Source organism: Vigna radiata, chromosome 8 (genome assembly GCF_000741045.1).
Source record: "Vigna radiata var. radiata cultivar VC1973A chromosome 8, Vradiata_ver6, whole genome shotgun sequence".
Lineage (NCBI taxonomy): Eukaryota > Viridiplantae > Streptophyta > Magnoliopsida > Fabales > Fabaceae > Vigna > Vigna radiata.
This window is the reverse complement of record NC_028358.1, coordinates 43,026,960-43,050,805: the sequence shown is the minus strand read 5'-3', so window position 1 is coordinate 43,050,805 and position 23,846 is coordinate 43,026,960. Positions and strand designations below refer to the sequence as shown.

The window sequence follows — 23,846 nt, the reverse complement described above, 5'->3', positions numbered from 1 at the left end:
AAGTCCACTTATATTTCTAATTCAATATACTTAGATTTTATATGGTTAAATATGTTTTTAGTCTCTGTACTTTGAGGCGATTTTGGTTTTAGTCCATTTTCAAATTATGGTATAATTTAGTTCTTCAATTTTAGAAAATTTTGGTTTTAGTCATTTTTACCAAATTTTTTTAACTTTATTTGTTGTTTCAAGCACGTTTTATTATAGCATTTGAATTGTTTATTCTGTTTGACACATTTTTACTTCAATATTAATGTGTTTGAAACAACAAATAAAGTTAAAAAAAATTGGTAAAAAGGATTAAAATCAAAGTTTTCTAAAGTTGAAGGACTAAATTATACCATGGTTTAAAAATGGACTAAAACCAAAATCGCCTCAAAATATAGGGACTAAAAACATATTTAACCCTAGATTTTATTATAATGCGTCTTTATTTTCATGATAGTGCTGTATCGAAGGACTATTGTAAATTTAAATTAAACTAAACACTGTTCTTATATTTTTAGATAATTCCATTAATTGGAGGAAAATAATCAAATGATTTTTAACTTATTTTATTGGAAAAGTTTGTAATGTATGTAGGTAAGTATTCTTTTGAAATAAATGAATTTAAAGTTGGAAGCGGGAGGACGAGACAGGAGACGAGATCGCCTACAGATTCCACAAACACTCCAAACAATCCTCACCTTTAAATTTCATTTATTTCATCAGAAAACATGATCTAGAGCGTGCATCATGTGCAGTTGTGTAGACCATTCTGTTCCGTGAAATAGAACACAAAACAAAATGCCAACATCCAGAGACACCGAGCCACACAGGTCGACGAAGATGGTGAAACTCTCTATTTCTTACTCAATTTGAAATTAGGGTTTCTCTTGTAATCGCCATCTCATATTCTTAATTTGTTTGCAGGATGAAATCGAAGAGTTGGAACCATTGTTTGACTACAGCCGGGTTCAGCCTGTGAACCCCATCGCCATCGATGGTGCGTTTCTTTTCTTGAAAAATTTAGGCGATTTTAAACCCTTATTTTTACAAGGTTACTGTTTACCCTTTTTATTACTACCCTACGGGAGTTTGCGCTTGAATTTGAATGTCTTGTGATGGTCGCAGATGATTTTGATGATGACGAGGATGTGATTTGCCTTGATGGTAAGAAGAGGAAGACTACCGAGACTGTAAGTCTTATTTTAGGCTTTGATTTTTACGTATTTTTGCCCTGATTATTGGTTTTGGATTTGTAACTATTGAAACTTTTGGGTTTTAGGTTGAGGATGAGAAAAAGACTGCTAAGGAAAGAGTCACAGTGGCGAACATTGAAGATCAAGATGATGATTGGTTGCCCCCTCCACCAAAGAGTGCAAGTAATTCGCATAAGACGATTGAAGAAGATTCAACTTTGAAAAAATTGAGGTTGTGTATTTCACTCTCCTAAGGAATTTTCAAATGCCAAATCTTAGGTGCTTGCTATTGCCTCTCTTTTTACTCCCCCGTGAAATTATATTGTCATTGTTCTGCGCTGGAATTGGTTGCTCCAACAGTGATATTATAAGATGGATGCTAGCCTTTTTTATGTTTTTGAAAAAAAAAAAAAAATTGGCCATTCAACCCTAACCACATGAAGCAGTGATAAAATGGAATCATTGACACAGTTTTTCATTTTCTTCCTGTATACCTATAATTTTTGTGTGTTAATCATCTGTGGTTTCTTCTGGAACTAGACTGCCTTTTGCGTTGCTCCACATGTGAACATTACACAGAATAAGATATGCATGGGTGATAAAATGGTTTTAATGTTCCATATAATTACTCCCAATCCCTACCGGCTTTTATCTACAGTTTCTAACAGGGTGTTACTTATGGGTGCAGATTAAAGAAGCAGGAACTTGCCTCATTTGCTGAATCAGCAAAACAATTGTTAAAAGACGTTGAAGAGTCTTCTAAATTCGAAGTTAATGATTCGTTGCAGTCTCCGGTGGATGTTGTAGATGAGAAAAGTCTACAGCATTCTGAAAGACCAAAAATCGTCATTTCTGTTCAAGACAAAGACGGAACAAAGCAGATTCGAATGTTCATGGTATATAATTCCTTCAGCTGATATACTTTTTGTTTTCAATGGATGATTATCGTTATCCTATAATTCATTCACAATACGATTCTTCAGCTTGGCGATACAATCTGTTGGTTTTATTAATTTTGTGTCTGAATTGCATGTGAATCAAGCAAATAGTTATCCTATGATTCATTCACAATACGATTCTTCAGCTTGGCGATACAATCTGTGGGTTGTATTAATTGTGTCTGAATTGCATGTGAATCATGCAAATAGCGAAAGATCGTATGAATCACCCTCGTGCAATTCTCCTGCAGTGGGTTGTGACATCTTGCTGTCCAGAGTAACAATATTTTTTGCAACCAAGATTGCAAGGAAAAGGCTACCAGAGCAGGCAAATCATGTTGCACTGCAGATCCAATCTCTGTTCCACTTAAGCTGCTCTTGCGCTAGTGGAGGGAGATGACCCACAACCCTAAGTTAAAACAGAAATATGTTTTTTTCCTTTAGGAGTTTCTATGTTGTTACAGGTCAAACACCATCTGAGTTATGATTTTTTACTATGGGCCATAAGTTTTTATTGGATCACTGGGAAATTATTCCTACACCCTGTATACTTTTCTTCCAGCTCCCTATAATTATATTTGATGGACAAAACTGCACTTTTGAAATCCTTGACATATTTCGAAAAATGCTATCCCGATAGTATTAAAAAATTTCTGTATTTACTCATTATGGATAACAAATATAGGAGGGTGAGGAGTGTTTCAAATGTAAAACCCGAAATAGTTTGAAATACATTTTGGATTATACATTCCAGCATAATCATTATGGGATAGAGTTAAAAGCCACACATAATTTCTGAGTAGTGTAAAATAAACACTATTTACATAATTCCGTACAAAGACGTCTGGAAAAGAATATATTTTAGACTGATGGTTTATTCTAGCTATCTTAAAATTAGAAAAGGGCTAAACCAAAATTTAAAAAAAATCTGGAGGTGCAGGAAGAAAAAGCTTTCACCCTTTTATTCATAATGGACTTTCTAGTGTCTTTTGATCTAAATATAAAGAAAAAAGAATAAAACAAAAGAAAAATATATATTATACTTAGAAAGAAGGGGATTTTAAGCTTGATTCAATTTCACAAAACTAATTTGTAAAATAAAATTTACACTCAACATTGTAACTTGGTCTTAACTCTGGTAAATATAAGATTTGTAACACATCTCATCTTGCTGAAGACAGATGGTATATTGAGTGTGAGACTAGATATTTATATCTGTTTTGATAGCGACTTGATAATTGATGGCATGATAGGCCTAACAAACATAGTTAGGATATACTTTGATATCAAATGAAAAAGTGAACTTCAAGTCTAGTTCAATCTTACAAAAATGAGTTGTAAAGTAAGGTAAGGTTTACATTTACTTATGCATTTTAACTTGACCTTATCTCTAGTTAATATAAGATTTTTACCAATTATAAAGTTTTATCTTCAAAATTAAACTAAGATATTTTCTAATCATGTCATTTTGGGAACTAAAAATTATTTTGGAACTTATATGCTATTTTGTTATCTATTTAACTTCATGCTAATATATGTGTTGATCTGTATCTGTTTCGTTTTGTTAAATTGCTCTTAGACCTATGTTTTACTGTTAATAATGAATCTTGTGATTCAATTTCTGTTTAAGGGTTTGTATCTGATTCAGCTATCATTCGTCGATCTGCTGGTATATTTTGTGATATTAATAGTTTTATTTTTCAGGTAAAATCTAGTTGTAATTTTTGGGATGTAAGAGTTGTGTTTCTGATTTTTTTCCAAAGCTGTTTTTCATTTATAGGTCAGTGGACATATTTTCAAAACAGAGTTTGGCCTCAATGCTTAGTCTCATCTTTTAATTGTCTCTAGGATGACAAGTTTGAAAGGATTGTCAAGACATATGCTGATAGAATCAAGTGTGACCAGAAACAGATAGTATTGTCCTTTGATGGTGATAAAATAAGTTCGTCCGAAACCCCTGCTAGCCTTGGGATGGAAGACGATGATATTATTGAAGTTCACGTGAAATCATGTTGATCTAGGTGAGTTATATTCTATCTTTCTGTTTTTAAAAAATCTTTGATTTTGTTCATAGCATTATGATATCTTGCATTGGTAATGTACTTCTGACTTGAATTAACTTAAGGGTGTCACCTGCTTGCTCACTTTCTGTCATTGACTTGTTTTTTTACAGGGAAGTATCATTGTCTCCTGCTCCGGTAGCCGTTCGATTGATTACTTCATTCAAAACGTAATTTGCTTCTTTGCTGGAAATAGTTACAATATCGCCTATACTCATCTGACCCAGGTATTTTGGTGCTCAAACTGACATTTTGGACCATGCTTGGGAACCCTTGAAAGTTTTTTGTGTTTGTAGCATCTTTAGTAAAAACAAGAACAATTGTAATTCGTATTTGCAATAATTATTTGTACAGCAAATGTTTTGACAGAATAGTTAGGCACTCTTTTGATAGATGTTTCTTTGATTTGTGATATAGGTCTGTGAAAATCCAGAAAACCTCCCGGTATTAGAGGTGCATTGCATTTTTTTTTCTGCTGTTTGGTTGATTGTTCAAATAGATCTGTAAGCGAAGAGGTAGCTCAAAGTGGATTCCGAAAAGTTATTCGGTTGATTGTTGATAAGGATGTGAAACAGACATAGTTGTTCTTCCAGTCTCCAGATAGACACACATATAGGGATTATTTTTAACACTAGAGTACATAAACAAATGCAAACATCATTTTATGGTTACACATTTTCAAATTAGAGATTTTAATTTGTAGTCTAGGATACGTGTTAGTTTTATTTTTTTCAATTTATTATTCTCTCAAGTTATTCTTAGTCAAGCATGTCTCTTGAAGACTGTTAAAATGCTAAAATTTTACGCAAAAATATTCTTGCAATTTGAAAAATGAGAAATGGTTTAGAACAATCCATTTTATAATTAAATGAGAGAAATAGAATTATGATAGAGATGAAAAAGGTAACTTTCATTTATTAAAGGCTTAAATGAGTTTTAGTTCCTCAATATTAGATCATTGTTTTTTTTATTCCTTCTAAAGATAATTGATTTTTTTTATCCCTTGTAAAGATCATTGTTTTTTTTTATTCCTTATAAATTAGTCCTTTTAAAAACATAATTGTTTCTGTAGTCCTTTTAATACTTTTACAAGAAATAGTCCTACAAGAACTGGTATTGCTTCCTTTTTATGAACTGTTTCTTAAGTTGTAAGTTATATTCGGCCGTCACCAACGGTTACGTGTAATTAACAAATCCACTTCACACCTGGAGTGACAAATTTTAGTTTCATGGTTGTTCGAAAGTTTGGATATTACTAAATTTTTATTAAATTTTGTTACTTTATTTCATATTTAAATTTGTTATCCTTTTAATTTATTTTTCTTATTGGATGATGTGTCAATTATTTTATCTGGAAAACTTGTTTATTTACAGCAACATAATTTATATTGATCACAAAGTTTCCCAGACAAGATAACTAAGCAAGATAATATTTAATTGAAAAATATAAAAAATTCGAGTACCTAATAAACTAAAAAAATAAAATAAAACGAAATTTTAATTCAAACAACTTAAATTTATCAATAATTTGAAATTCAATTAAGCCTACCTTTATTAATAATAATAACAATGATTTAATTATATTTTAAATTATTAATAAATTTTAATATTTTTAATTGAGCAGACTTTTTTGTTATATTAATTACTACAAAAATTATATTTTTTCAAACGAGCATATGGAATTAAAGTTTTCTAATGCTTGAGTACTTATTAAAATAATTCGGTAACCATAAAATCTTACTCATTACATGTTAAATAAAAATAATCGGAATCACTTACTATTTAATATTGATTATGACATAATTTTATATTAATTACAGCATTTGTCATTTCTTAATACAAGACAATCAAATAAATAAAAACACAAGTAAAAAATTATGTCACCCATTTAATAAAAAATTAAAAATATACATAGTTGAAACAATATAAAAATTTTAAGTACTGTAAATTTTCTTAATAAATAATTAATAAAAATATTCAAATTTATCATTAACTTATTAACCCTAGTAATTATAATAATAGTAATATATTTTCTATTTATCACTACCTTATTTAGACAACCAGTGTTTAGTACTTACATTTCCGTGACTATTAAACATATTTCCTTCTTTTGTTACTAATAAAATTTCGTAAATACCTTCCTTTTTTTTTCATACCTAACACTTTTGAAACATCTCTCTGTATTCAGTGTAAGTAAACAACGAAATCCATTTCTTTATTCATCTACTCCTTCTCAATGTTTTCTTCTAAGAGCAAAGACATGTTTGAAGGCATTGATTAAAGGGCCATGTGAAACGGGGAGGATGATATACGAACCATGTGGAGGAGGCAAATAAGACAATTTTTAATGAGTTATATCTACTTAATAAATTCAAGATCTAAATTTTGTAAGATAAATTGACATGAGACTAAATTTAGATATGAGAATCTTAAATATGATATTAGGTCATAAAAATAAAATTTATTTTTTTAAAACAACCTTTTTTCTGAAAGAAATATTCTAAAACAATAAAAAGATATTTTTTCATTAAAAACAATTTTTGTTAAGAAATATTCTAGATCAATAAGTAGAAAAGAATCATTCACAATAATTGATACTAAAAATTAATTTATTTTAAGGCAAAGTGCAAACTATTGTATTTAAAGGAAAAATATACACGGATCTAAAAAATGAGACGATATAGAGGGACTCGTAAAACATAAATTAAAAAAACCTCGTATTATATCCCATTGGAAGTGTCCTGATCCCAAAAGGTGTTTTCGTTGGTAAAGAGAAAAATAAATATATAATTGGAAAAAAGTAGAAACTTATCTAAATAATTTTAATAAATAAAAAAAAGAAAAACATTTTTTTATAAATTAAAATTAATTTATGTAAAATTTAGACAAATTACATATTTCTTTTTACAAAATAGACTTATATATAAATCGATTATAAAAAAACTTATTTTTTAAAAATATTCAAGGATCCGAAAAAATTGGTTATCTAAACCTAAATTTGTAGGCCCAACAATGCCAGAAAATCCAATTTGGGTCCAGAGTCCACTTGTCAGTCACGCACATGTAAAATGTTGTCTTCCTCACGCAACTTGCTTTTGCATCTCCAAAGTTTCAAATTTTCTCCCTTTTCTTTATCTTTTTCTCCACACTTTATTCCCTTCAACCCCACAAAACCGGCTTGTAAAGTAAGGTTTGCGATTAGACTTTTTAATGGGTGATCCGATAGCAGATGAAACAACATGCCTAACGACAACAAAATTCACTAGGATGGGCTCCAATTATAGTTTTGATACCATGTGAGAAGTTGACTTTAAGCCTAACTCAACCCTACAGAATCAACTTGTAAGGTGATGTTTACACCCACTTATATACACTTAAATGACCTCATCTCTAGTCGATGTAGGACTTCCAATAGTAATCAAGTAAATTTCAATTATGATTTGGGTTAGTAATTCATGATACCACTGTTTTATTCCCATGCAGTTTTATTCTTGTACTGTATATCTCCCAAAAGCAGTGTTATATTTTCTATAATTTTATTACTTATAAAATAAAATAAATAAACTTAACATCTTAATACTAGTCAAACACTAGTCAAACAAAAGAAATAAGAGAATTAAGAAATTATAGGAATCTTTGTAATTATTTATATAGTAATTAATTTAAAAGTATGAAAATTGACTATTTCTTTCATTCATTCTTTTTTCTTTTGCTATCTGATCTCGTTAGATTTTTTCACATTCCAAGGAAGTAACTATTGCTCTTTGTTAGAGATGATAAAATAAAGAAGAAGGAGGACATAAATAGATAACAAACAAATGGAGAAAAAAAAATGCTATTTTTATATGATATAAAAATATTATATGATATTAATAAATTTATTTATTATTTTTAATACTATTTTTGAATTATTTATAATTGTTATGACAAAAAACCAATTCCTTTTATATCCCATCTATATAAAAAAAAACATTTATTATTTTAACAACACAAACGATCATGTTTTTTTTTTGTTCTTTTCACATAATCACTCATCTACCTTTTTCTTTCCATACCGACTACTCCATCACATTCAAACAAACCTAACGAAGTTTAAAATTTTAAAAATTGTAAAAATCAAAGAAAATAAGACTAAATTGAAAAAACTTGATCTTATAATGAGAAATTAAACAATGAAAATATAAAACTTAAGGATCCTTTGTTTTTTGTATTTCATTTTTAACTGTAAAACTGTCACAATTTTTTATTTCTTTTGTTTATCTCATTTTTAATTTTGTTTTCACGGTGCATTTTTATTTTTTATTTTCAAAAAAATATTAAAAATAAAAAATATAATATAAAACTGACTACTTTATATAATAAAAAATAAAAAGTATTACATTGAAATTTTTTAAAGTATCTTTTAGTTTAATGCTGTAATTTTTTCCTCATAACTAAAGAAAAAGTCATACAAAGAAAGAAGTAAACGTCAAACATTTTTTTTTAACCAAAACCAAAGGCAAAACGAAGATAAAAGCTGAAAGATTATTTAAGCCTTAGCATTTGATTAGTAATATAAAATTCACACTAATTAAACCTTTTCTCTTTTCTTTATTTTTTGTTCTAGAATAAAAAAGTAGATGAGGGCTTTTATTATTAACCGTGTTATCTGAAATCAATTATAAGTTGACATGATAACATATTTTTATATTCATTTAATATATAATATAAAAATAAAATAATTATACAATAGAAAATGTTTACAATTTTTAAAAGATAAAAGATAAAAAAATAAAATAAATAAATGTAAAAAATTTATATTTATTGAAATATATTTTCTGATATAGTTAAAAAACCACCTACACTACTTTTCACGTCAATCCAAACAACATTTATTGTATGCACTGTCAATATCACCTACAACGCAATTCGATGCTATTTTTTATTTATTTTTCTACATATCTTCTCATTTGTGGTAATAAATAGCTTCAGCCACTTGTAATAATCATTACAGAGAATAATATAATTTTACTTTTTGAAAAATAAATACATAAAAAATGATGTAATATATAAAAAAAAATGATTAAATAGATTAAAAAGAGTTACAGAGTACAGTACTTTTGTTCGTTGTGATGTAAATGGAGTGAAAAGCTGCGTGACCCAGCGTGAGACACGAGGGGTGGGCCCGGGGTGCTGATCCGGCCCGGCTCATCCCATTATACGAGTTTGGATTGGCCCAACGCGGCTAACCATTGGGATTACGTAACCACCACATTCACATGCACTATACATTGGATAACGTCCTGATGGACCCCACTTCACCACATTGCTCTTCCATGCTGGAAAGTTCCATCTCTCCATTGTACACGTCACCTCCCTCAATTGGGTAAAGCCTGCAACAACGCATGATTCATGCTTCCTTCTCTTTCTTCTTCTTCACTGCACAGCAAGAATACCACTTTTCGCTGCTTTCTCTTTGCTCTCTTCCACTTTATTTTATTGGGAAACAGTCGTAGGTAGAATCTCTTACTTCCTTTTCACTTTTCCAAGTCCTTCTCAAAAGTCAACCCTCCATGCTTCTCTCGGATTTCTTGTTCATCGTTGCTTCCACTCACTGGTTTCCAAACACTCTTTTCCCTGCTTTTTACTTTCTTTACTTTTTTCCTGCCTGCTTTTCATCACGAAAATTATATTTAATTTAATTCGCCTTGTTTTTGTTTGTTTCTGGTGGTTTTCTTATCTTCATTCGTTTCTGCTTTAGTTTTTGCTACTCTTTTGAGAGGACAGAGTGGTGAGCTATGATTACTTAGTGCCCTCTGATCTGGGTCTTTTTATGATTCAACCTTCATGCCATTACAAGTTCTGAAGTTATTAGTCGTGTGGGTAAATTCTGGATTTTTGAAATAATTCTTTTGGATTTCTAATCAATTTGTTCCAACAGGTAAGACATGGAAATTTGAATCGCTTTTTTCTTTCCATAATAGTATATTGTGTAAATAGTATATCGTATATCCACTTTCAGTGTTCACCATTATTCAGTTATGAATTGTTACATATAGTGCATTTGTCATTTTTGTTTTTTATAGAAATCACTTTAAATGTTATATTTATTATGATTTCGGATTATTTGTATCTATCATGATTTCTGAATAGTTGACATTCTTTTTTCATTTTTTAATATTTTCTAGTTTATTGAAAATAAACTAATTTCCATTTGTATTTTGTCAAAGGACTGTTTTATCATTCTTAATAGAGTTTCTTATGGTTTCACAGGTATAACTGCGTTTCATGTGAAGCTATTCTGCAATTGCCTTTTTTTCTTCTTAAGCTTTAAATTTTATCGACCCTGTGCGATTTTTTTTACAGCTTGTAAACCTTCACAACGTAACAACTGATGTAAGACGAGATTGGCTTTTGCATAAAAGGACTCTGCAACCCTGCATGGACCACCTGAGCTGATATCTGGATCTTCTTTATTTAAATTGCTGTCTATACAGTATGAGGTTTTGTAATCTCAGAACCTTTTTTCATTATTGGAATTGAAGATTAAGGAAATGGAGAAGGTTTGTGAGTTCTGCACGGCCCTGAGGCCACTTGTTTACTGTAAAGCTGATTCGGCATATCTTTGTCTATCCTGTGATGCGAAGGTGCATTTGGCAAATGCTTTGTCCGGCCGGCACCTCCGGAACCTTGTGTGTAACTCATGTGGACATCATGCTGCTTATGTTGTATGTTTGAACCACAAAATGTTAATCTGTCGAGACTGTGATAAAAAATTGCACAATGTTTCTTTATCACACCAGAAACGAGCTATCAGAAGTTTCATAGGTTGCCCTTCTGCTAAAGACTTTGCAGCACTCTGGGGGTTTGAATTGAATGAGATTGAAAACTGTGCTAGTCAGGATCAGTATGATTCAGTTTCTTGTGTTTCTGCAGAATTGAATGTAGCACAAGTCTCAGGAAAGCCTGACATTCAAACTGGGGTCCCTTCATTGCTAGCTGGGGCCAAACTTGATGAGGGATCGACCAGTCAACAAGGTCAGGTATGCAAGATAGTTTTAATATCTCATTTATTGTAATGATGAAAGTTTTAGATTTTACTCATTTGAGAATTACTTTAATAGCTAAAGCCCTTATGATATAAAATTTAGCTTTATGATATAAGATGGCTGTATTATAAACTATAAACCATTTGGGACCTCTGAAGTGATTGACTTTAAAAGCACGTATATACATGTATATTAAAGTTTACGAGTTTATTTTCCATACCTTGTGAGAATTAGAGGAGTCATTATAACGAGTTAAGAGTAGAACAGGATGTACACTGTCATTGCTTTCAATTTACTTTAAATGGATGCAATAATAGGAGTACTCGATACTTTAGTTCCGAAAGTTATAAAGTAATGGTTAATCTAGTCCTGGTTTTATAAAAAAAGATGTCAGTTAATTTAGTCTATCAAATTGGTTCCCACAGTTAATTTGATCTTTTAGATTGTAAAATTAATAATTTAATCCCTGAATTTAACAAAACTTGTCAAGTTAGCTATTTAATTTAACAACTATCCATCAATTCGGTTCTTGAAATTTATGGTGTGTTTGCTTTGGTAGATTTACGGTTTACGGATGGAAAGGTGAATGAGTATCGTGTTTGCTTTAGGAGATTTGCAGGGATTAGAGGGAGTGGATTTGCAGGTTAGGATGGAGAATGAATTCTTGCATAGGTGAAGAGATTTGAGGAGATTCACTGTGATTTTACTGAAGTACCTTTGTGTATTTTTGAAATAAGGTTCTGCATGTAACTGATGGTGTAGTTGTCCTGGTGGTTTCGTGAGGCTGTCGTTGGTGGTTTTGTGGTGCTGGAGTTGTGCTTTGTGTGAAGTGTTGGTGGTGAGAACAGATTCTCTGCAATGAGAATTGATAGTTTTTTATTTTCTGAGAAATGGATCCACTTTTAGTTTAGTTTTTATTCTTAAAACCTTAAATTTAATAATAATAATAATAATAATAATAATAGAGTGAGAGGCTGAATTGATTGATACACACTTACAATCAGAAACCAAAATGACTTACATTGAAATTAAAACAAGTCCAGGGAGTAAAATAATAATTTTTATTTTGGAAATTGATTTGATGGTTACTCTTGTATTGGATAAATGATAGAAACTACCAGTTTATTAAATCTTGAGCAAATACAAGAATGGTTTGTGCATTCTCAAATTTTGGAATTTGCAACATGTTTTGGCCAGATTGGTGTTCCTCACCTTGTAAAATCTCTTGTAGTTGCTAATCTTCCTTTCTTATTTTATGACAACCACTTGGTCAGCACACAACAATTACGGGAAGGTGTAATTTAAAATCTACCCTTATAAGTATTTACTTAAATTGTAATTTTTTTCTAGTTCCAATTCAGCAAATCAAGACAACAAATAACATAATTTGGATTTACAGGTGTAATTAATTGGCAAAAGGAACAGCTTCTATCATATGTATAAATGCAACTCATATCTTTTCCGCTTTTGATACAAGTTAAAATGTGATGTATCTCAATTTTTAATATTGTCTTGCAGATATTGCACAATCATCAAGAGCGTCAAACTATTGTGCAGCAGATTATTGATCTAAAATGGCTCCAACAAAATGAGGAGATTGATTATTCTGCGAAGATCAGTAGGCTAAAAGAAAAAAAATCATCACCTTCATTATATAACACTCTTAAGAAATTGGACGAAAAAATCAATGGTCAAGCACAAAATTCCCAGGATTTGGCTACTAATGTTCTGGAAAAAGACCGTCCTATCGTGGAGCCGAGCACAGAAACTTTGCCTTCTACTTTTTCTCAACTTGATAATTTATCTTCATCTTCAATTATCGATCTTCCCTTGCATGGAGAATTGTTCTGGACCTGCAAAAGTCCTCTTCGAAGTAATCAGGTCAGAGAATTATCTGTTTGAAGAGCACTGGTTTTAACCTCTGTTTTTAATATGAAAATATGAAGTGCTAACTTCTCCTATTTTGCACCTTGCTTTGGTGGGATGCATCCCTTTGGTTACATGAAAATATGAACATGTACACACAAATATGCAAAAAATGTTTCAGACAAATCACAACTTTTTTCCATTGCAGTTTGAAAGAAAACACTAGGTTTTGTACATCATTGGATAATATATTTAGCATATGATGAAGAATGGGGACATAGAACCGAGGAATAAACATAAAAACAATTGAAAAATTCCATATTTTTTATGTTAAATTATTAAAGGTAAGCTATCATCAAGGAGACAGATATTATGCCTTGTATAGGTAACTCAAAGGGCACTAAATCTCACCAGACAAGCAACGCGAGCTTAAAACTCAGGTATATCTTGTCTACATTGGAAAAGAAAACCACAATCTAGCTAGGGATAAGATATCCCAATTCTCATTCAACTAAATCCTAACTTCTGATATTACGGATATTCCCTCAATCCTGATTATAAACAACATTTCACATTTTCTGCTACATTACAAATCATAATTTAATCTAATTTGAAATACAATTTCCCCATACTGCAATAAGCTTCCAACAGTTATAATTGTTATACATTTCTCCTTTTCCTTTATTACAACATATTAATAAAAAGCTTTATAATGATGCTGTGTAGCCAGCAAGGACAAACCGAATGAAAAGCTGAAAGGACAAACTGGACCAACAAAAACCGTACATGAGAAAAGCATATAATGCTAGAAACAAAACAGGAGTATATTATGCTAAGAAAAGGAGTGATTTTCATATATAATTACTGAAACGGGTATTGGTTTCATAATATAAGATTAACATCATTCCAAGATTTTCCTAACAGTGAAGGTCCTCCTATGCAAAGGCTTAACTTGTGTCTTCCAGGCCTATCCTAGTTTAAAGAAAAATTGGGTTCAAGCTGAAAAAAATTGAAAATCATACAAACAAATTTCAGCCAGCTTTTGAATGTCTTGAACAGGAGTTTGGTTGAAAAAATGCCAAATTAAACATGCTCTTGATAGGGTTTCTAAACTTAAATCCTTATCATAGAAAGTTTGGAAATTTTGTTTCAAACATAGCATGCTGGCTTTTTAATCTTAGACCTTCCTCCCAATCTGTCAGTGACAAGAAAGAAGAGTTGAATGTCAGATATATAGTAGCGTGGGAAGACACTTGTTTTGCTGTGTGTTTGTGACTGCTCTCGCATTTGATTCATTTAAATTTGGTTGACATTATATTGATTGTTCAGTATCAAACATTTGGTCAACTTTATACTTGTCAAAATGAAAATTTCTTTTTGTCAACGTTGCAGCTATGGTCCCAAAATATTCAAGACCTCGGTATATGTGAAGAACTTGTTCGTCTAGATGATTTTAACATCCCTGATGTTGACTTAACTTTCCAGAACTTTGATGAATTATTTGGAGGAGATCAGGATCCAATTAGAATATTGTTTGATGATCAAGATGTCTCTTGCTCTTCTTTAGAGAAGGATAAGTCAGTCGGCAAGTCAGATATTGACAATCTAAGTGCAATGGAGGTCTGAATTTCTTCTTTATAAGTCAACATATTTTCATTCCTTCTTAGTGTGTTGATAGTCGTAGGGCTACATCAGACTATAACGATTAGAGAGAAGAGCATCATAATATTTATACAAACTTGAGCAGAATGTGAACAGAAGTTTATTTTTGCAAGGCTAATTTTAAAGGACAAGGGCAATATTAATGCAGAGTAATAATTTTATGCAGAACAGTGCACTTCAACAATTTCCTTTCAGTGACTTATCACTTCTTGCATCAAAACGGAAGATGTGAAACTTTCAAAGTTTAAATTTTTTCTGATTCATAGTTTTGCTTATACCACACATATTTTTTGGAAAGCATTCAAACACAAATACAGTTGCAACGGTACCATAGATACAGTAAAACTGTTAATATAAGTTTCCGCAACCATTGTATTTCTGAAGCTATTTATAACCATAACAGTTCAAAGAAATACCATAGAAGAAGAATTGGAGGACTGCTGTATCCACCCATGTGATGCAATGATTTAGGTCCATAATTGTGTTATATATGGTGCACATGTTTTGAAGCCCCCATGTTTTTATAGTAAGCTTTAGAATAGAAAAGTCATTTTGTAGTTTACGGTTAATTCCAGTTGATCTTCATCAAAATCATCTGATAATGTATTCATGAATAGTTGATCAAGCTAAGGTATACGAAGTCAAGGTAACATCAACGAGATACCCGGTCTCCAAAATAATATACCTATTAATTGTACTATTTTTTTTTTCCTGTCATGAAAGGATTCTTCGGCTTCTGCATCCATTAATCTCTTCCAATCTGATCATGAGAACAAGGATATGAACCCTCTCGTCCAGTACTGTCCAAAAAGCATTGATCCTACTCATGCAACTCAACCATTTGATTCAACTATACCCTTATCTGTTTTGGGAATCAGTCTGGAAAGCAGTTTCACACATGAGGACAGTATCCTTTCTCCCTACAGTGAAGGGAAGGCTTATTCAGGTAGTTAAATTGAATTGAAGATTGCACATGTGGAGCCTAAAGGAAATGTCATATGCAGTATAAAGAGAAAAGGTCTCAATTGTGAGTTCTGAGTGCTAAGTGTCTCACTTTAGCCTATGTTTAGTTGAGTCATTTTAGCATGCCATTTAGTTATCGCGTACCTGTTAGTTCTTTATCTCAGTATTGTGAATTTTGACATTCGAATTTGTTTTTGGTACCACATTGTTCTATTACCAGCAATAATGCATTTTATCCCTGGAAATATTATTAAGTTGATATTTGTATTTTATCAATTTTTATCATATTTATATTCTTTCTGCTTCCAGGCATGAGAAGCAATTTCGACTTCTATCCAGGAAACCTGGAGCTAATGTAAGAAAGAGAGTGAAAGGCATTGCTATGACAGAAAGTTTTGACTTTTGCATATTCTTGCCGTAGATATCTCTCTCTCTTCCAGATTGTTCCTCATCATGAAGCATTTGTTCACTTGATAAATTGACTCACTTACATTTTTTCTGTTCATAATATATTGTAAAAGCCATCATGATATGTACTGCTTATTCAGAAATATATTGTTAATCTATGTGTATGTAAATACGAACAAATTCTTCCCAAATTTGAGTTTCCTCCCTGTTAGAAGTCTAATATCTTGACAACTCAATTCCTAGATGGTGTTGTATAACATACACTCAATACCATGGACATTATATACAGCGGGAAAAAACTCTACAGACAGGTATTGCAAATCTCCAAGTAATAATACAAACAACTACTAAGAATTCATTCTTTGCAATATACAGTCCTTTACTGGTTAAAATTTGTCGAAAAATATAAAACTAAGAGAGATTTACTAAATTTCGTGTTAGACTCGTCTAAATATGTGATTATCAATAAATTTCATCTAATGAAAAAAAGAAAACTGTATAAAAGAGTGTCTGACCAAGTTTGTTGTTATTATTTCTCTTGATTATATTGATAAAATAAAAGAGCCCGGGGATTTGTTTGGAGGGTGTGTAATCTACATGCATAAATACTGCCGGATAGCAAGGTCTTTTTGGTTATTGATAAATGATATGTTTGTTGCTGTACCTGCAGATCTAGGGACTTGTTTTTGTTTCTCTTGATAGCTAAGTTTAGTCAACCCCTTTGCATTTTTTTCTTGACGTTTGAACTCTTAAGCCCTATTACAGAATAATCTACCTATACTAAACAGTTATGTTTCAATTGAATCAAAGTTAAGGATTAAGAAGCAGCCATTTTCAGTGGCAGCTCTATGCATTGAGAGTAGTAGAGAAAGGGACATTTGTGATTTGGTCTTTGGACCTTGATAAAACTTAAGAACAAGTAATTGAGGTTTTAGCAGTGTGACGAAAGCTGTAATGAAAGGGAAAGATAATCTGAACATTGTTTGTTTTATGAAAAAACAATATCTGAGAAGAATTGTGTGGCTAACTTAACAACCATGACACGTGGGAAAGAGTCTATGTATTGGGCATGGAGAAAGAAATTAACGTGAGAATTTTGAATAAGTGTTATTTTATTCAACAAACATTTTGATAGGAGATTTTGATGGAGTAGCGATTAGAGGAAGAGGTTGTTGTAAATGTGATAAAGAAGCAATCCCTCTAACCTCTCACACTCCAATTCCAAATAGAAAGACCATGATTTCTTTTCTTTTCTTTTCTAAATAAATGTCAACCTGTCTTAATCCACTTCATGACTTGAAAATGGGAAACCAAAGCCTAGACCACCAGCCAGTACCCTCCTTCAAACTAACTTCAAATTCAAGCATTATATAATCAAATGCTGCCCTAACCGCAACTGCACCTTGAATACGCCCTCTAAACTGTCTTCTCCTCTTATTATCTTTCTGTTAGAACCAAAATTTATTTTTTCTATTTATGTCTATCTTCAAAACCAACAATAAATCATACAACGTGGACCCCCATCTACCAATTTATATGGATCTCAATTTCTTACCTGTTATTGTTCATAATACAAAAAATTAAAACATTTCATATTAACATGAGAATGTTTATTACGCTATTTGACATATACAATGGTTTAGTAACCTCCGCACAATAGTTTCTGCATTAAGTAATAATTATTGACACTAAACACAGATATTAGTTAATATAAATGAATACACAACAATGCATATACCAATAATTGAGAGCAGATTTTGTAGTTTATAAAACCCCCTTTTTTTTCTCTTATTTCTACTTTAAAACCTCTGTTAATAATAAATATATCATATTTAACAAATATAAAACAAATTTTTTAAATAAAATAATAATATTTATAGTTATTAAATGGTAGTATAAAATATAATAGATGTTAAACTATGACTATCCTTTATAAAATATTGCATAACTATTTCTTAAGAAAAAAATTAAAATTAAAATGAAGCTTCTTTAGAATATTTTTATATAACTTCTCTGAATATTAATTTTTAAATTGTATATAATTAAATTTGAAGTTATCAATAAGAGTAAAAGAGAAAGTATATGAATGGGCAATGCTTAAGCACGAAATTTAGTTTTAAGAAACACACCAATTTAAAATACCAAAAAAATCCTAAAGGGATGTAGCAGATCTTACGAATTGAGTAGGGGTAATTAGGGAAAGGCATAAAAGTTGAATAAGCTCCGAAAGAGCGTTCTGTTAGGAAGTGTGTCAGAGACGGTTTCTTTCTTTCTTTCCATGGCACCAAACACACTCGCCTCAACCATTACTACTATAAAATCTCTTCTGCCACTTCTCTCTCTCTCTCTCAAATCGCTTTCTCTTTCTAAAATCTCTTCAGTCCTCGACAGAAGCTCAAGCCAACAGCGAGGTCAGTGATTTTCAAGAAATTCTCTGTTTATTCAATCAACAGCATCTTCTTTAATTCAATGTTAATTCCTCTATCAATTAACTTCATTATACATTAAGTAATTTGCATGGTCGACTTATCGATCATTTCATCGATATTTCTTGAATACAACTTAGTTCGACGTTTTCTTCGATCGCGCACTGTGATTCTTTAATGAATCGGTTATCAAAATATTATGATCTGAGTACAAATATTAGTTAAGTGATGCCCGATGAAACAATTCAGTTAATGATCGGTCATCGCGTTGCGATTCCGCAATTCTTTTTAGTTGTAACTATCTTTGTCTGATTTTGCAGAATCGAGAAAAATGCTTAATAAGGACGCTTGCTCTCCCTCCTCCAACGGCGGATTCGGCCCCGCTGCCGTCTCTGGTCAATTGCCGTCAAACGGAGGCTACGGTTCACTGTACTCAGCTCTGTCGAACGATAACCTTCCTTCGCTCTCCGCGAACTGCAGCAACGGAGGCGGCGTTTCGCTGTACCCGTACTCCGACTCAACAACTCAGTATGACTCGTGCGTGATTCAGAAGCACCAGGACATGGTGAACCGTCAAAGCATGTGCCTGAATCGCCTGGTGGAGACTTCCAAAGAGGTGGATGCTCTGAGGCAGGAGAACGGTCAGCTCCGGGCAGCAAACAAGGAGCTGCAGAAGCAGCTGCACCTCGTCATCCAGGCTTCGCTGGAGAGTCAGTACGCCGCCGCCGGCAGTGGATCCTCCGGCCAGACTCAACCGACGCTGTTCGACGTCTTGCATGGCTTCCGTAGCCTCCACATTGGGGAAGGCAAAGAGAATTATGCCGATTGGAATAACAACAATAATCATAATCACAACAATATTTTGAATAATAATAATAACAAGGACTTGCAGGAAGCGTCGGACGAGAGTCCGACGAGCGTGATGGAGAATAACGTGGTGGAGGTTGAGAGATTCTCGCTCCCTAAGAGCATATCTGTGAGGTCCAATGGCTACTTGAAGATGGCTCAGACTGCTGCTGTTACCACCAATAATAGTGCAACTCGCAATAAAAGTGCCACTCGCCCACGCGCCACCGCAACTCCACCTGAAGCCGTTGTAAGGACACACGTACTAACTATCTATATATGCTTGGGCTTTTTGAGTTTTTGTTATTATTATTATTATTATTTGTCTTGATATGTGATTATTGCGTTTATCGTTATTTACCGTACTTGACGTGCTTGTTAGTTGCTAATTATTTTCCTTTCAAAAGAAGTAAAGCATTGCTTGTCTATGTCATTACCTGGTGGTAGCTGCAACGAATGGAGTAGTTTGTGGTTGTTGTTTTCATTTGCGTGTGCTTGTTTTGGAAGTGTGCAACTCTAGTTAGCAATCGGGTTCGCAGGACCCATTAGCTCAAGTTGCTCTAAGGCATAAAGAAGTAGCCCGAGCCTTGCTGTGACAGTTGTAACCTGTTTGGTGGGTGGTGGCTAGCATAACCTGGGCTTTAGGGTCGTTAGGTGGGGCTCTAGCTTTTTCCGTTGTTTCCTTTTCTTGCGTGGGTATCATGTCCCAGTTAAGTAAGATTAATTTTGATAAGGAGCCATACAGTTTTGGTATTGTATAGGGGTCAAATAATTGTTTTTCAACCTCTATGAATTTTGAAATATAGAGAAATTGCCAAGACTGTTAGCCATACAACACACGTCCACTAAATATTGTTCTTTCATGTCTAGATTTGAAAAGATTTATGATAGTCAAGTTAGATCTGTCATTCTGCTGCTAGCTGCTAGTGGTTTGTTATGTTCATCGTCTTGATAGCCACTAACAAAAATTTCTATTTAGTGTTAGATGACATTACCATTTTTAATTGGTAGAGTAGAGCTGATGCAAATATATTTTATTTATTATGGAAATTTTTATTGCCAGCGAAAAACATAAAGAAGTCATTTTAGTAATTAATGTAATTAGTGTGTGGAATATATCTAGTTTGTGGATCGTGCACATAAATGCATAATTGGACATGACATAGATAACCATATCTAACAAACTTTAATTAATTTTTGTATGAATCCACATTATATTCTTTCCTCTCTTATTATACACTTATGCTCGTTTAGACGATGACATTTAAATTAAGAGAGTATAGTTCATCTTACTTAGAGGATGACACAAAGTCAGCTTAATTGGTTTAGCACAGTATATATGAATTGTTATAAAATCTTAAATATATTCAATGTTTATGGATGAAAAAATTACGAATCTGACTTAACTACAATTGATTGTTGGTAGCATAAAAATAGGAAGGAGTTTATTTGTTTATTATTATTGTAATTTATGCTATTTGCTTGTTGTTGAAATTTTTGCATATGTTGCCATGGAATGGTACAGCAGAAGGTGTATGTTCGGGGAGGGCAGAAAGAGGAAGAGCCTCTGGAAATGGTAGTGTACAACCAAGGGATGTTCAAAACTGAGCTGTGTAATAAGTGGCAGGAAACCGGAACATGCCCATACGGAGACCACTGCCAATTTGCTCACGGTATTGGGGAGCTTCGCCCAGTCATCCGCCACCCACGCTACAAAACTGAGGTCTGCAGGATGGTCCTTGCGGGGGTCGTGTGCCCATATGGCCATAGATGCCATTTCCGCCATGCACTCACTGAACAAGAGAAAGCTGTCGTATCACAGCCTAAGCCGAGAACAATGAAGCTGGAAAGATAAAGAGTCCGTCTGCTGGAGTACACGTAAATGGTACATAATATTCTTCATTGTGTAATTACAAACATGGACAACTCCCACCTAAACAATAATATTGCTTTTCTAATGAATTGGAAAAGTAAGGGTAAAATACAAAAATAGGAGGTTTGCCAATATCTAGAGCAGGATTGTTGGGGAGAATGTGGTCAGTAGTCGTGGTGCCTTTCATTTTTTTTTTCTCCCGTCACATTTTGATTTTTGAGAGTTACATTCATAATACGTCAGATGATCCCGATCCAACCAACCAATAGACAGTATTTTTTGTAATGATACTACTTTTCTTTTCTTTTTTTTTTTGCTTTTTTTGGTACTTTTGCAATTATACCAATTGATACTTTGCAAAGAAAGCAATTTCTCATCTCGGTTGTAATATATTTCTACTGTAGTCTATTTCTTAGCTGCCTGTACTATTTTTTCTTTTAGTACGAGCATATAATATATTTTATTTCCCTTCGCTTTCCTCATCAAGTAAATCCCTCTTTCCTTAGGTTACAAAATCAGGTCTTAAAATAAATTTGGTAGTAATCTTTGTCTTGGCCAAGATTGTCGTTTTATTGTTTTAGCCCAAGATTCGTTAGGCCTTGGCCCAAGTATAGTAATATGCTCACATTCACTTCAGCCTTCTCCCTTGAACAAAATGTGTGTAATTAAGCTAGGACATTCTACCACGTTTCTTCGGCGTACCACTGATCTCACATACCTGGACGTTGGTAGCTTAGTTCCTTCAAAAATCCATAAATAAACATTTTAAGGAAATTCATGTCATTCACTTTTCATTAGAGATAAAACTTCAACCATTTTATTTTGCCAACCACTTGTCGGCGTGCGCAGTTTTATATATATACTCTTGTAAGATAAATTCTTTTACAGGGATCCAACTTTGTCCAGAAATCTCTTATTTATTATATATGCCCAATTATAAAAAAAAAAAAAAGTATCAATTTGATATCACTGGCTTTTAAAACGACAAAATAAACACTCTTATTAGTGTTCTTTTATTTTGTTACATTAATTTATGTTCGAAAAACATGGATTGATGGAGCACGTGGTGGTGTGCAGTCGAGTACACGATATGTGGCCGTGCATTCATAATCAAACGGTTGAAATATTTGATTGAGTTTTGATGAGTGGCGTAGAGAGATAATCGAAAGTTGAACGGGAGAAAAGATTCGTGTAGGTGGTGATAAGATAAAGACATAGCGTAGTTGTGTGGTGGGGTTGGTGTGAGTAATGATAAAACCCATCTCCCTCTGTTAAGCATCAACATTTCACAACACTTATTCCTATCATCTTCTCCCTACAGACATCAATATATATTTAGATGTGGTTAACCTAACCTAACCCAACAACCTGGCGTTTCATATTGCAGAGAGAGAAAGGGAAAGGGAGAAGAGGTTGATGAAGTGATGGGAGATGGGTGGGTTGGTAAAGCATAAGAGAATCCATATCTCTCACTGTTTTTGCCGATTCCACCCATTCCTATGATTTCCTCTCCTTTCTCTCTTTCCACTCTCCTCTTACATATCTATGGTAAGCTCTTTTTTTCCTTTCAGATCTCCTCTTTATACCATAGATCTGTGCTTTTAAGAACCTTGTTTTCTCTATCTTCTTACTTTTTCTTTCTTCGCATCTATGTTACTCTGCTATAATTACTATCACAGATTTACCTTCCTTTGTTTTTTGTTCTTCTTGTTTGAGGTTTAACAGATTATATGAGCTATTTCTAGCATATGCATCTGTTCTTTATGATACATGAGCGATGTACGTTTTTAGAGAGAAGCTAATTAATTGGATCTAGCTGAATCTTGGTTTATTTGTAAATCTATTTGTCTATATGTACTGGTTTTGTCTTAACTATTATTTAAAACGAATTAAATAAAAAAATTAACAGACACTGACAGCTATAGTTATTTTGATGTCTGCAAATTTATCGTAAGATTTATCTGTAAGAATTGAAGAAATAACTGTCTGTCAGTTCTGCTGAGTTTTCAAAACAAAGTATCTATTTTAAAAACTATTTGAAAAAATTGTTAGAAGTTCACAAAATCAGCTATTACTTTTCAAAAAAATAAGATTAATTACTTTTCAAAATAATAAGATTAAGTATACCTGAGTGATATTTTTAGTTTAATCGATTCCAATATTATAAAATATGAAAACATGTTTAAAATTTACGGAATGTTAAAAACGTAAACCTTTGCATAGTTAGAAATGATAATTTCTTGTTAATTAATATTTAAATAATAAATGAGGTGTGAAGATGCTTATTCGAAGTGGCCAAGTTAAACGGTTTTTGAATTTATATATACATTTTTAATATAATATTAGAGTTTGTATTGAAGAAAATGTTCTGAACCTGACAAAGGAGTTCACTAAAAAGAAATTGGAAGATTTAATAATATGACACGAGACTTGAAGAAAGAATAAGGCGAAAGAATATATTCATTAAATAATAGGCTTAATACCGCTTTTGGTCCCTAGTTTGAGAGGTTTTGTTCAATATCGTCCTACCTTTGTTTTTTTAGTAACAATTAATTTCATTTTTTGAAAAAACTGTTCAATTGATTCATTTTTTGT

General features: G+C 32.3%; 3 protein-coding genes across 16 annotated transcripts; all 3 read left to right on the top strand.

The window, feature by feature from the left end:
* Positions 1-626: 626 nt before the first annotated feature.
* On the top strand, positions 627-4,736 carry LOC106769954. 4 transcript variants are annotated; one of them, XR_001376386.2, is made up of 8 exons: positions 627-831; positions 913-985; positions 1,114-1,178; positions 1,268-1,413; positions 1,870-2,077; positions 3,968-4,140; positions 4,293-4,406; positions 4,597-4,736. XR_001376386.2 is itself a non-coding variant. In XM_014655767.2 (7 exons), the coding sequence occupies exons 1-6, from the start codon at positions 787-789 to the stop codon at positions 4,133-4,135; spliced, it is 705 nt and encodes a 234-aa protein (XP_014511253.1). In that variant the 5' UTR covers positions 627-786; the 3' UTR covers positions 4,136-4,140; positions 4,293-4,736. The 4 variants fall into 4 exon arrangements, 3 of the variants coding, with proteins under 3 accessions (XP_014511253.1, XP_022641453.1, XP_022641454.1); XM_014655767.2 differs by having other exon boundaries at positions 4,293-4,736; XM_022785732.1 differs by lacking the exons at positions 4,293-4,406; positions 4,597-4,736 and having other exon boundaries at positions 3,900-3,990.
* A 4,820-nt stretch (positions 4,737-9,556) lies between these two features.
* Positions 9,557-16,418, top strand: LOC106772454 (putative zinc finger protein At1g68190). 10 transcript variants are annotated; one of them, XM_014658867.2, is made up of 7 exons: positions 9,557-10,099; positions 10,525-10,986; positions 11,095-11,201; positions 12,726-13,088; positions 14,466-14,693; positions 15,459-15,681; positions 16,008-16,418. In XM_014658867.2, exons 2-7 carry the CDS (start codon positions 10,713-10,715, stop codon positions 16,055-16,057), a joined length of 1,245 nt encoding a protein of 414 aa, XP_014514353.1. In that variant the 5' UTR covers positions 9,557-10,099; positions 10,525-10,712; the 3' UTR covers positions 16,058-16,418. The 10 variants fall into 10 exon arrangements, 9 of the variants coding, with proteins under 9 accessions (XP_014514353.1, XP_014514352.1, XP_014514350.1 ...); XM_014658866.2 differs by having other exon boundaries at positions 9,558-9,674; positions 9,920-10,099; positions 10,525-11,201; XM_014658864.2 differs by adding an exon at positions 10,389-10,431 and having other exon boundaries at positions 9,558-9,775; positions 10,525-11,201.
* A 1,935-nt stretch (positions 16,419-18,353) lies between these two features.
* On the top strand, positions 18,354-21,725 carry LOC106770702 (zinc finger CCCH domain-containing protein 15). 2 transcript variants are annotated; one of them, XM_022785729.1, is made up of 3 exons: positions 18,354-18,517; positions 18,853-19,628; positions 20,907-21,725. In XM_022785729.1, exons 1-3 carry the CDS (start codon positions 18,385-18,387, stop codon positions 21,231-21,233), a joined length of 1,236 nt encoding a protein of 411 aa, XP_022641450.1. In that variant the 5' UTR covers positions 18,354-18,384; the 3' UTR covers positions 21,234-21,725. The 2 variants fall into 2 exon arrangements, with proteins under 2 accessions (XP_022641450.1, XP_014511984.1); XM_014656498.2 differs by having other exon boundaries at positions 20,904-21,725.
* The last annotated feature ends 2,121 nt before the right edge of the window (positions 21,726-23,846 follow it).

Coding starts and splice junctions, on each gene's coding strand:
- LOC106769954 (XM_014655767.2), top strand. CDS start 787: ATGCCAACATCCAGAGACACCGAGCCACACAGGTCGACGAAGATG. Junction 832..912: donor CACACAGGTCGACGAAGATG/GTGAAACTCTCT, acceptor ATTTGTTTGCAG/GATGAAATCGAAGAGTTGGA. Junction 986..1,113: donor GAACCCCATCGCCATCGATG/GTGCGTTTCTTT, acceptor TGATGGTCGCAG/ATGATTTTGATGATGACGAG.
- LOC106772454 (XM_014658865.2), top strand. CDS start 10,713: ATGGAGAAGGTTTGTGAGTTCTGCACGGCCCTGAGGCCACTTGTTTAC. Junction 13,089..14,465: donor GTCCTCTTCGAAGTAATCAG/GTCAGAGAATTA, acceptor TCAACGTTGCAG/CTATGGTCCCAAAATATTCA. Junction 14,694..15,458: donor ACAATCTAAGTGCAATGGAG/GTCTGAATTTCT, acceptor CTGTCATGAAAG/GATTCTTCGGCTTCTGCATC.
- LOC106770702 (XM_014656498.2), top strand. CDS start 18,385: ATGGCACCAAACACACTCGCCTCAACCATTACTACTATAAAATCTCTT. Junction 18,518..18,852: donor AAGCTCAAGCCAACAGCGAG/GTCAGTGATTTT, acceptor CTGATTTTGCAG/AATCGAGAAAAATGCTTAAT. Junction 19,629..20,903: donor CAACTCCACCTGAAGCCGTT/GTAAGGACACAC, acceptor GGAATGGTACAG/CAGAAGGTGTATGTTCGGGG.